This window comes from Salmo trutta, chromosome 23 (assembly GCF_901001165.1).
Source record: "Salmo trutta chromosome 23, fSalTru1.1, whole genome shotgun sequence".
NCBI lineage: Eukaryota > Metazoa > Chordata > Actinopteri > Salmoniformes > Salmonidae > Salmo > Salmo trutta.
In genome coordinates, this window is record NC_042979.1 from 48,820,796 (window position 1) to 48,833,401 (window position 12,606).

Below are 12,606 nucleotides of genomic sequence, written 5' to 3' on the forward strand. Positions count from 1 at the left end.
CCATCCTATAGAAACCAGAGTTAGTATCATCTCCTCCATCCTATAGAAACCAGAGTTAGTATCATGTCCTCCATCCTATGGAAACCAGAGTTAGTATCATCTCCTCCATCCTATAGAAACCAGAGTTAGTATCATCTCCTCCATCCTATAGAAACCAGAGTTAGTATCATCTCCTCCATCCTATAGAAACCAGAGTTAGTATCATGTCCTCCATCCTATAGAAACCAGAGTTAGTATCATCTCCTCCATCCTATAGAAACCAGAGTTAGTATCATGTCCTCCATCCTATAGAAACCAGAGTTAGTATCATGTCCTCCATCCTATAGAAACCAGAGTTAGTATCATCTCCTCCATCCTATAGAAACCAGAGTTAGTATCATCTCCTCCATCCTATAGAAACCAGAGTTAGTATCATCTCCTCCATCCTATAGAAACCAGAGTTAGTATCATGTCCTCCATCCTATGGAAACCAGAGTTAGTATCATCTCCTCCATCCTATAGAAACCAGAGTTAGTATCATCTCCTCCATCCTATAGAAACCAGAGTTAGTATCATGTCCTCCATCCTATAGAAACCAGAGTTAGTATCATCTCCTCCATCCTATAGAAACCAGAGTTAGTATCATCTCCTCCATCCTATAGAAACCAGAGTTAGTATCATCTCCTCCATCCTATAGAAACCAGAGTTAGTATCATCTCCTCCATCCTATAGAAACCAGAGTTAGTATCATGTCCTCCATCCTATGGAAACCATCAGAGCTCTCTATGGGAGATATTATGTTGCCATTCTTCCTAGCCCCAAACATTATCATTCATTTCTTCAAAACGCTGTGATGACGAACAATACAATTATTTTCTTTAAGCTTAAACCTTTTTAGCCTTTTTATCCAAGCCTTTTTTTTAAAAATGGTTGCTGATAATGTTAAGAGCTTTGTGATTTCTGTCTGTAAATGAAAAGCGCTCTACAAATACAATTTGACTAACAATAACCTGGATAATAGTGTCACGGGGTAATGAGGACAAAGTCTGATAAAGGTTGTACAGTTCATAAGAAAGACACATTGTGGTCAATCTTTAGCTAGCTAATGAACCTCTTTTATGACTCAGACCAAAGGTTCTCTACATTGCTCTCATTCCAACAGGCTCCACTCCTCAGCCCACACAGGTAAGAATTTCACTTAAATATCTGTAAAATATCATATATTGTTTTTTGGGTTGACATGTTTTTTATTCTTCGATATGTCAACAAGTCCTAGTGTTTGTTATTTTTAATATTTATGAGAATGTGTATGCCAACCTATGGCCTTCGTGGCTAAAGGAATTTCATAGTTTCAGACAAACAAGAAACATTTGTTTGTCAACCTATACTACAAAATATGAATGTCTGTATTAAAGATGTAGGATCTTAATTTGAGCCAGTTTGCTACAACACAAAAAAGAATCCTGCTGTCACGTCCTGACCAGTATAAGGGGTTATTTGTTATTGTAGTTTGGTCAGGACGTGGCAGGAGGTGTTTGTTTAGAGTGTTTCGGGGTTTGTTGGGCTGTGTTCTTGTTATTTTAATTCTATGTTAGTTCTAGTATGTCTATTTCTATGTGGTGTTTGTTGGGTTGACCTTCAATTGGAAGCAGCTGCTCCTAGTTGCTTCTAATTGAAGGTCCTATTTAAGAGGGGTGTTTTTTCTATGTGATTTTGTGGGTAGTTGTTCCCTGTATAGCTGTAAGCCTTACAGGACTGGTCGTCGTCGTCGTCGTCGTCGTCGTCGTCGTCGTCGTCGTCGTCGTCGTCGTCGTCGTCGTATACGTGGTTTGGTTTTCCTTCTTTCTGCCTAATAAAAAGAAGATGAGTATACACACTCCCGCTGCGTTTTGGTCAAATCCATACGACACCTGCAGCAACAAGACATTATTATGTGGATTATAATTAACAGACATTTTTGTAGGGGTTGATCCATTTTTTTGTAAGGGAAAATCAAGTCTGAAATTTTAAAGTGGAAATTACAAACTTCAGAAGCCATTTTTAAGCCTCAAATACACTACAAGTTAAAAAAAAATGTCCTGCAACAGGGTGATCAAATTAAGATCCTACTTCTGTTTAGCAAGATAAATGCTTGTTATTCAAGGAATTAACTTGATGTATACTCAGACCTGGCCTATTAGCTGCCAGTGAGACATCACTGATACTCCATCAGCTGCATACCTTGCTCATGATCATGATGTTGCTCTACAGATTTCTAGTGATAATTGAGACTCCATCGTTATCCTAGTAAAGCAGCATTTTCCTCATTCCATTATCGTGACATGGAGGAGTAAAAGGTTTCAATAGTGATAATCAATCAGGAAGTACTGCAGTAAAGTACAGTGTCATTTCACTGTGACGCGGTGGAGGAGTGAACACAAACACATAGAAACTAGAAAGAAGACAGTGACAAACCTTCACACAGCCTGTGATGTTGATTTCCCAGACAGTTATCTCCTGTACCGTCAGTCTCATCAGACAGACAGTGATCTCCTGTACCGTCAGTGTCATCAGACAGACAGTTATCTCCTGTACCATCAGTCTCATCAGACAGTTATCTCCTGTACCATCAGTCTCATCAGACAGACAGTTATCTCCTGTACCATCAGTCTCATCAGACAGACAGTTATCTCCTGTACCGTCAGTCTCATCAGACAGTGATCTCCTGTACCGTCAGTCTCATCAGACAGTTATCTCCTGTACCATCAGTCTCATCAGACAGACAGTTATCTCCTGTACCGTCAGTCTCATCAGACAGACAGTTATCTCCTGTACCATCAGTCTCATCAGACAGACAGTTATCTCCTGTACAAGCAGTGTCATCGTTGCTTTACAGAGAGATGGGAAGCAGGAAGGAAACACTGTGTTATTACTATGTTTCTGTTTCTCTTCAGTATGATCTGAATTCTCAATAGCTTTTCATGGTATTTATTATCTTTCACATTATTCATTGAAGGTAAAGAACATGGCTGTAAGTGAACTACTGCTAGTGTGGCTGGCGAGCACACTGCTGACTGCTGGAGTAGCTGGGACTGAGGACCAACCGGTGACTACTGGAGTAGCTGGGACTGAGGACCAACTGGTGACTACTGGAGTAGCTGGGGCAGAGGACCAACTGGTGACTACTGGAGTAGCTGGGACTGAGGACCAACTGGTGACTACTGGAGTAGCTGGGACTGAGGACCAACTGGTGACTACTGGAGTAGCTGGGGCAGAGGACCAACTGGTGACTACTGAGAGGGAAACTATGAACTGCTTAATGAGAGGAGGGAAACTATGAACTGCTTAATGAGAGGAGGGAAACTATGAACTGCTTAATGAGAGGGAAACTATGAACTGCTTAATGAGAGGGAAACTATGAACTGCTTAATGAGAGGAGGGAAACTTTGAACTGCTTAGTGAGAGGAGGGAAACTATGAACTGCTTAATGAGAGGAGGGAAACTATGAACTGCTTAATGAGAGGGAAACTATGAACTGCTTAATGAGAGGAGGGAAACTTTGAACTGCTTAATGAGAGGAGAGAATCTATGAACTGCTTAATGAGAGGAGGGAAACTATGAACTGCTTAATGAGAGGAGGGAAACTATGAACTGCTTAATGAGAGGAGGGAATCTATGAACTGCTTAGTGAGAGGAGGGAAACTATGAACTGCTTAGTGAGAGGAGGGAAACTATGAACTGCTTAATGAGAGGGAAACTATGAACTGCTTAATGAGAGGAGGGAAACTATGAACTGCTTAATGAGAGGAGGGAAACTATGAACTGCTTAATGAGAGGAGGGAAACTATGAACTGCTTAATGAGAGGAGGGAAACTAGGAACTGCTTAATGAGAGGGAAACTTTGAACTGCTTAGTGAGAGGAGGGAATCTATGAACTGCTTAATGAGAGGGAAACTATGAACTGCTTAATGAGAGGGAAACTTTGAACTGCTTAATGAGAGGGAAACTTTTGAACTGCTTAATGAGAGGAGGGAAACTATGAACTGCTTAATGAGAGGAGGGAAACTATGAAATGCTTAATGAGAGGGAAACTATGAACTGCTTAATGAGAGGAGGGAATCTATGAACTGCTTAATGAGAGGAGGGAAACTATGAACTGCTTAATGAGAGGAGGGAAACTATGAACTGCTTAATGAGAGGGAAACTATGAACTGCTTAATGAGAGGAGGGAAACTATGAACTGCTTAATGAGAGGGAAACTATGAACTGCTTAATGAGAGGAGGGAAACTATGAACTGCATAATGAGAGGAGGGAAACTATGAACTGCTTAATGAGAGGAGGGAAACTATGAACTGCTTAATGAGAGGAGGGAAACTATGAACTGCTTAGTGAGAGGAGGGAAACTATGAACTGCTTAGTGAGAGGAGGGAATCTATGAACTGCTTAGTGAGAGGAGGGAAACTATGAACTGCTTAGTGAGAGGAGGGAAACTATGAACTGCTTAATGAGAGGGAAACTTTGAACTGCTTAATGAGAGGGAAACTTTGAACTGCTTAATGAGAGGGAAACTTTGAACTGCTTAATGAGAGGGAAACTTTTGAACTGCTTAATGAGAGGAGGGAAACTATGAACTGCTTAATGAGAGGAGGGAAACTATGAACTGCTTAATGAGAGGAGGGAAACTATGAACTGCTTAATGAGAGGAGGGAAACTATGAACTGCTTAATGAGAGGAGGGAAACTATGAACTGCTTAATGAGAGGAGGGAAACTAGGAATTGCTTAATGAGAGGAGGGAAACTATGAACTGCTTAATGAGAGGAGGGAAACTATGAACTGCTTAATGAGAGGAGGGAAACTATGAACTGCTTAATGAGAGGGAAACTTTGAACTGCTTAGTGAGAGGAGGGAATCTATGAACTGCTTAATGAGAGGGAAACTTTTGAACTGCTTAATGAGAGGAGGGAAACTATGAACTGCTTAATGAGAGGAGGGAAACTATGAACTGCTTAATGAGAGGGAAACTATGAACTGCTTGATGAGAGGGAAACTATGAACTGCCTAATGAGAGGGAAACTATGAACTGCTTAATGAGAGGGAAACTATGAACTGCTTAATGAGAGGAGGGAAACTATGAACTGCTTAATGAGAGGGAAACTATGAACTGCTTAATGAGAGGGAAACTATGAACTGCTTAATGAGAGGAGGGAAACTATGAACTGCTTAATGAGAGGGAATCTATGAACTGCTTAATGAGAGGAGGGAAACTATGAACTGCTTAATGAGAGGAGGGAAACTATGAACTGCTTAATGAGAGGAGGGAAACTATGAACTGCTTAATGAGAGGGAAACTTTGAACTGCTTAGTGAGAGGAGGGAATCTATGAACTGCTTAATGAGAGGGAAACTTTTGAACTGCTTAATGAGAGGAGGGAAACTATGAACTGCTTAATGAGAGGAGGGAAACTATGAACTGCTTAATGAGAGGGAAACTATGAACTGCTTGATGAGAGGGAAACTATGAACTGCCTAATGAGAAGGAAACTATGAACTGCTTAATGAGAGGAGGGAAACTATGAACTGCTTAATGAGAGGGAAACTTTGAACTGCTTAGTGAGAGGAGGGAATCTATGAACTGCTTAATGAGAGGGAAACTATGAACTGCTTAATGAGAGGGAAACTTTTGAACTGCTTAATGAGAGGAGGGAAACTATGAACTGCTTGATGAGAGGGAAACTATGAACTGCCTAATGAGAGGGAAACTTTTGAACTGCTTAATGAGAGGGAAACTTTTGAACTGCTTAATGAGAGGAGGGAAACTATGAACTGCTTAATGAGAGGAGGGAAACTTTTGATCTGCTTAATGAGAGGGAAACTTTTGATGAGATAATAGCATACATCTTGAATAATAACTTCAACATAACTTGTCATCCTATTTACAGGTTGTGAACTGTAGCTTCAAGACACTGCAATTCATACCCTCAAATTACAGTCAAAACATCACCAAACTAATTCTGAGCAATAACCTCATAGAGTTGTCCAGCGCTGATGGAGCTGCTCTGAAGAACTACTCCAATCTGATTGAGCTCCATCTAGATGGTAACTGGTTGACTGACCTGCCAGGGAAGCTGTTTGAGGTCATGTCAAAGCTGGAAGTCCTCAACCTGTCCCACAATAACATCAGTAAAGTGGAGCCGAAGGCGTTGGCTGGCCTGGTTAACCTGAGGGAGCTGGACCTGTCCTACAATCGTCTACAGTCACTACCTCCACATCTACTGGATGATTTAAAGAAGCTGTCTATCCTCAAGCTAAGGGGGAACACACTGCGGGACTTAGACGTCACTGTGGAGAGGAATCCATTAACGGTTCTAGATCTGAAGGAGAATCCCTGGAACTGTTCTTGTGTTTTTCTCAACCGGATTAAATCGATTACCGACTCAAAGGTCCAGATAAGTAAGAAGCTTTTTCTCTCTCTGTTTTGCTTGTAATCCCCATTGGTCTATTTTTCCATACAAATGCCTGGCTGTGGTCCTGACTTACACCATGCTGACATCTACTGACACCCAATGTTTAAAATATTTTTAACCCGAGTTTGCCTTCATGTTGTTAATTTATTGATGAGAAACGGTAATGTGTGTATTTCTTCAGAAGTCTCAAATACCACCTGTGCCGGCCCTGAGGACCTGTCCGGTAAAGGGATACTGGACAACGGTACCAGCTGCTCTTCGCGGTCGTCATCGACAACAACACTTCCAACACCTACAACTCAGTCAGCCACTAAGCTAACCTCAGCCCAGATCACTACACACTTAGTGTCACTTGCAGTTATTACAAATGCAAGCCTCGTCCAAACAGGTAAGATATAATATATATTGAATCAATTGACTTGGTGTTACAGTAGATATAGTGTCCTCTTGTCAACATCGTACGATTGAGACTTTTCAAGCTAAACAGCTTTGATTTGCTGGATGGATGACACGGTTAAAACACCGAATACGGCTATTGTTGAGAACAGAAGCGTATGAGAGAGGTTGACCTACAAAAAAATACTGTCATAGATGACTTCAGTTATGATTCCACACATCAGTCAGCGGAAACCCGTCATCTAGAAGACAAGAGCAGAAACCTCGTAAGAGTTCAAAACGTGACTCCAGGGAGGGTCCGTCATTTATTAAGAGTAAGAGTGCTTATCTAGGATCAGAGTTGCTTTTAAGATCATAATAAATAAGATTACACAGACGGGGGGGGGGGCTGATTCTAGATCAGCACTCTTACCCTGAGAAAGGAGGTTAAATCATTCTATAACTATGTGGTCTGAGGAGGTCCCATATCCTGAGGAGCGAGGTTTGGGGTCAATTCAAATTGTGAAAATTGACAAACATGAAAAAAAAGAATTAAATAAATAGCTTCTACTTTCTAGTTTATTGATAAGTCATTGAAAATAGACACCCCCTTTTCCCCAAAATATTGAATTGGAATTTCAGTGTACTTCCTGAATTGGCAGCCTTCAAATTCGAATTGAACCCCGCGTCCTCCTGAGGAGACATCAGAAGAATGTTAAAAAAGTATATGACCCCTGGATGTTTCTATTCTGTTCAGGCGTGGACCCAGGCAATGGCAGTAGGGTGCCAGCAGTGGGGAACACCTGGAAGTTTCTCCTGGGTGTGATAGCAATCGCCCTGACTACCTCTATGCTCATTGTGTGTGCTGTCAAGTCCCCGTCCTGGTACAAGCTGCTGTTCAACTACCGGCACCAGAGGCTGAGAGATGAGGAGGATGCTGACATGTACACTACGGGACGCTACTCTAGTTTCAGTTTGGACATGGAGCAAACGGAGACCAGCGCCTATGAGCTGGACCACGGGCTAGACGGGTCGGATAATGAGGAGGATGGTTACATAGAGGACCGCTATATAGAAACTGGGGTCTATCAAGACAACACAGAAACATAATATTCTCTTAGCTGCTCCCAGCCTTTTTTTGGTCGTGGTTATGTTTAGTTTGATTTGGATTTCTTTTTTAGTCCTCGTTTGGACTAATCTTCCAAGAGTCCTTAGTTTGGGTATTGTGACATCAAAATGATCCCTTTCTCATTGAAATAATGGACGAATAATGATTCTATTCTACTCTATTCACTGATAGTATCAGAAGGCCATGTTTGTCCGTCCGTAACCCTGCTGCCACTGATGATCATTTATTGTTTGGCCTTTTTGACAAAACGTGCCCCTAAAAGTTGTGTACATTTGTAAATATTTGCACGTTTTGAAAATGTAGGAATTCAGTGAAAGGACCGACCATTTGAGGTGTTTTGAGGTCATGATTTAGGCTACTTGCAAAGTTCTACTGCCGGAGACATAGTGTAGGTAATCAATGTTTTGTCTTATTAAATATATATCTGAGTACTTACTCTCGTCTCTCTGTGAATATGACATCCATAACTTTGGGCCTCTCTGTCGTTCTGTGTTTTCAGCTACAAGTAAATAGTATGCAAACAGTTAAGGTTAGGGCTGAATGAAGGAATGAATATATGAATACCAGGCGGTGATGCAACCGGTCAGGATGCTCTCGATGGTGCAGCTGTAGAACTTTTTTGAGGATCTGAGGACCTAACGCCAAATCTTTTCAGTCTCCTGAGGGGGAATAGGTTTTGTCGTGCCCACTTCATGACTGTCTTGGTGTGTTTATTGACATTTTTTATATATTTTTTTAACTGCATTGTTGGTTAGGGGCTCGTAAGTAAGCATTTCACTGTAAGGTCTACTACACCTGTTGTATTCGGCTCATGTGACAAATACAATTTGATTTGATTTAATAATATCAGGTACATTTCATATTCACAAATGCAAATGGTCTACATTTACATTTACATTTAAGTCATTTAGCAGACGCTCTTATCCAGAGCGACTTACAAATTGGATAATTTGTAACTTTTTTCACTTTATAAATGAATTTAAACGATATGGCACTACTTTAACTAAAATGAAAAACAAAAAGGCAACTAAAACTTGTTTTATTATTAACATTTATTTGTTTAGGATTCCTGGCAATGTAAATAGTTTGTATGTAATCTTATTTGCATGTGACTATTCCTATTTTGTTTGTTGATATTTGTTTGTTAATAAAAAATAATATAAAAAAAATAACAGACGTAACCACAGCAACCGACCATTATCGCGAGACTTTGTGGAAATCCCTGAGAGTATAGTGATCCATATGCAAAATCCTGATCCCGGTGCCTGAACTTGGAAGTGGACTGAGAAATCTCTGCAAGTCTTCTTTAGGCCAGTGGAGGGCACAACGACTCTACAGTTGTTTTCAAGCTTCACTAATTTATGAGGGTGGTGGTGGTGGGGGGGGTTACAAAACTATTGCGCATGAACACTAACCTCCGTCCACCATCCAGTGGGAAAATCGTCTTGTTCTTTTGAGAAAAGGTGGCGTGCCTGCCTGCTTATGCATTGGATTTGATTACGTTTGTGTTTCGGTCCGCGGTATGGACACTCAAAAAGTAAGTAAACCCGATACCGATTCTCCGATCGGCGACATTGTATCCAGCTTTTGAAGCTGCGCGGTTAGTCAACGTGATAGTTGTGTGTAACCGGATGATCTGTGAACGATGTGCAACATTAGTTCAACATGCCGTTATTTTGTCAACGTGAATAATCATCAATATGCGTTCAGCGCCTTTTTTCACGGGTGGAAACATTTTCACATTAACTCTGTTGCCTGCTTGTGAAAAAAATCTATTGACCTGGAAACTAGATATCCTCTGAAAGGCTACAATGTCTTTTTACTTGTTCTCTGTATTCAATCAACGGCTGTGGTTCTGTTCGCATATTACCTGGGGCAACTCTACCCGTTCAATCATTTAACACGTTGATATTGAGATAGAATATGATTGCACAGGTGCACTTGTGTAAAGTAAATTCACTTCCTACTTGCTCAGTAGTATGGCTGTGAGAGTTTGACAGTCACAGCAGATCTGTCTTCGCTATAGGTTCATGGTTTATTTGCCTGCGTTTACATCAGACCGTCTGTTATTGCAACAACTAACCTACAAAACATCAACGTGATGACCAACAATAACAACAAAAAGCTAATTGTAGTGGTCAAGTTTTCATGGTCTTGTCATCCATCTCAGAACATGACAATATTCCTCACCCTGAAAATAAGCATGTTTTGAAATGCTTGTTTTGAAATGCATCAGAAACTTTGCTTCAAGTCTGTTGTTATGCTCCTCTGGTTGCTATACAGTCCCTTATCTCTTGGCTTTGTTTGTTATCAGTGTAACTAGGGTGGGACTATCAAAAGAGGATAAAAGACATGTGCCTCTGTCCTCTTTTTGTACTGGATAAAGGGAGGGAGTAAAAGGACAGTTTAGTCTTGAGCACGTGTTGTCAGAGAGAGAGAGGTCACACCAGTGGTACAGGTCTATTATAACTGTTAGAGAGAGAGAGGTCACACCAGTGGTACAGGTCTATTATAACTGTTAGAGGGAGAGAGAGGTCACACCAGTGGTACAGGTCTATTATAACTGTTAGAGAGAGAGAGAGAAAGAGGTCACACCAGTGGTACAGGTCTATTATAACTGTTAGAGAGAGAGAGAGAGGTCACACCAGTGGTACAGGTCTATTATAACTGTTAGAGAGAGAGAGAGATCACACCAGTGGTACAGGTCTATTATAACTGTCAGAGAGAGAGGTCACACCAGTGGTACAGGTCTATTATAACTGTTAGAGAGAGAGAGAGAGGTCACACCAGTGGTACAGGTCTATTATAACTGTTAGAGAGAGAGAGAGAGAGAGAGAGGTCACACCAGTGGTACAGGTCTATTATAACTGTTAGAGAGAGAGAGAGGTCACACCAGTGGTACAGGTCTATTATAACTGTTAGAGAGAGAGAGAGGTCACACCAGTGGTACAGGTCTATTATAACTGTTAGAGAGAGAGAGAGAGGTCACACCAGTGGTACAGGTCTATTATAACTGTTAGAGGGAGAGAGAGGTCACACCAGTGGTACATGTCTATTATAACTGTTAGGGAGAGAGAGAGAGGTCACACCAGTGGTACAGGTCTATTATAACTGTTAGAGAGAGAGAGAGGTCACACCAGTGGTACAGGTCTATTATAACTGTTAGAGAGAGAGGGAGAGAGAGAGAGAGCGGTCACACCAGTGGTACAGGTCTATTATAACTGTTAGAGAGAGGTCACACCAGTGGTACAGGTCTATTATAACTGTTAGAGAGAGGTCACACCAGTGGTACAGGTCTATTATAACTGTTAGAGAGAGAGAGAGAGGTCACACCAGTGGTACAGGTCTATTATAACTGTTAGAGAGAGAGGGAGAGAGAGAGAGAGAGGTCACACCAGTGGTACAGGTCTATTATAACTGTTAGAGAGAGAGGGAGAGAGAGAGAGAGAAAGGTCACACCAGTGGTACAGGTCTATTATAACTGTTAGAGAGAGAGAGAGAGGTCACACCAGTGGTACAGGTCTATTATAACTGTTAGAGAGAGAGAGAGGTCACACCAGTGGTACAGGTCTATTATAACTGTTAGAGAGAGAGAGAGAGGTCACACCAGTGGTACAGGTCTATTATAACTGTTAGAGAGAGAGAGAGAGGTCACACCAGTGGTACAGGTCTATTATAACTGTTAGAGAGAGAGAGAGAGAGAGAGAGGTCACACCAGTGGTACAGGTCTATTATAACTGTTAGAGAGAGTTCACACCAGTGGTACAGGTCTATTATAACTGTTAGAGAGAGAGAGAGAGAGAGAGGTCACACCAGTGGTACAGGTCTATTATAACTGTTAGAGAGAGAGAGCGAGAGATCACACCAGTGGTACAGGTCTATTATAACTGTTAGAGAGAGAGAGAGAGGTCACACCAGTGGTACAGGTCTATTATAACTGTTAGAGAGAGAGAGAGGTCACACCAGTGGTACAGGTCTATTATAACTGTTAGAGAGAGAGAGAGAGAGAGAGAGAGAGAGGTCACACCAGTGGTACAGGTCTATTATAACTGTTAGAGAGAGAGAGAGAGGTCACACCAGTGGTACAGGTCTATTATAACTGTTAGAGAGAGAGAGAGAGAGGTCACACCTTTGGTACAGGTCTATTATAACTGTTAGGGAGAGAGAGAGAGAGAGAGGTCACACCAGTGGTACAGGTCTATTATAACTGTTAGAGAGAGAGAGAGAGAGAGACAGAGGTCACACCAGTGGTACAGGTCTATTATAACTGTTAGAGAGAGAGAGAGAGGTCACACCAGTGGTACAGGTCTATTATAACTGTTAGAGAGAGAGAGAGGTCACACCAATGGTACAGGTCTATTATAACTGTTAGGGAGAGAGAGAGAGGTCACACCAGTGGTACAGGTCTATTATAACTGTTAGAGAGAGAGAGAGAGATCACACCAGTGGTACAGGTCTATTATAACTGTTAGAGAGAGAGAGAGAGAGGTCACACCAGTGGTACAGGTCTATTATAACTGTTAGAGAGAGAGAGAGGTCACACCAGTGGTACAGGTCTATTATAACTGTTAGAGAGAGAGAGAGGTCACACCAGTGGTACAGGTCTATTATAACTGTTAGAGAGAGAGAGGTCACACCAGTGGTACAGGTCTATTATAACTGTTAGAGAGAGAGAGAGC

The 12,606-nt window shown here is 41.5% G+C and overlaps 2 protein-coding genes across 4 annotated transcripts in view; both read left to right on the forward strand.

Moving 5' to 3' along the window:
• Positions 1-1,071: 1,071 nt before the first annotated feature.
• LOC115160174 (leucine-rich repeat-containing protein 19) lies at positions 1,072-8,362 on the forward strand. 2 transcript variants are annotated; one of them, XM_029710558.1, is made up of 5 exons: positions 1,072-1,164; positions 2,975-3,244; positions 5,899-6,409; positions 6,605-6,811; positions 7,556-8,362. In XM_029710558.1, the coding sequence occupies exons 2-5, from the start codon at positions 2,984-2,986 to the stop codon at positions 7,906-7,908; spliced, it is 1,332 nt and encodes a 443-aa protein (XP_029566418.1). In that variant the 5' UTR covers positions 1,072-1,164; positions 2,975-2,983; the 3' UTR covers positions 7,909-8,362. The 2 variants fall into 2 exon arrangements, with proteins under 2 accessions (XP_029566418.1, XP_029566419.1); XM_029710559.1 differs by having other exon boundaries at positions 2,975-3,208.
• Positions 8,363-9,261: 899 nt separating this feature from the next.
• LOC115160175 (FSD1-like protein) overlaps positions 9,262-12,606 on the forward strand; it is a 68,632-nt gene continuing 65,287 nt past the window's right edge. Inside the window, exon 1 of one of the 2 annotated variants that reach the window (XM_029710561.1) lies at positions 9,262-9,464. In XM_029710561.1, the coding sequence (XP_029566421.1) occupies positions 9,450-9,464 (15 nt within the window). In that variant the 5' untranslated portion in view covers positions 9,262-9,449. The remainder of the gene's footprint in view (positions 9,465-12,606) is intronic. The other variant, XM_029710560.1, reaches the window with a different exon arrangement.

Bases quoted from the DNA above. Each gene is read 5' to 3' on its own strand.
- LOC115160174 (XM_029710558.1), top strand. From the start codon at position 2,984: ATGGCTGTAAGTGAACTACTGCTAGTGTGGCTGGCGAGCACACTGCTG. The intron at 6,410-6,604 runs GTAAGAAGCTTT...GTATTTCTTCAG, and splicing joins CGACTCAAAGGTCCAGATAA to AAGTCTCAAATACCACCTGT. The intron at 6,812-7,555 runs GTAAGATATAAT...TATTCTGTTCAG, and splicing joins TGCAAGCCTCGTCCAAACAG to GCGTGGACCCAGGCAATGGC.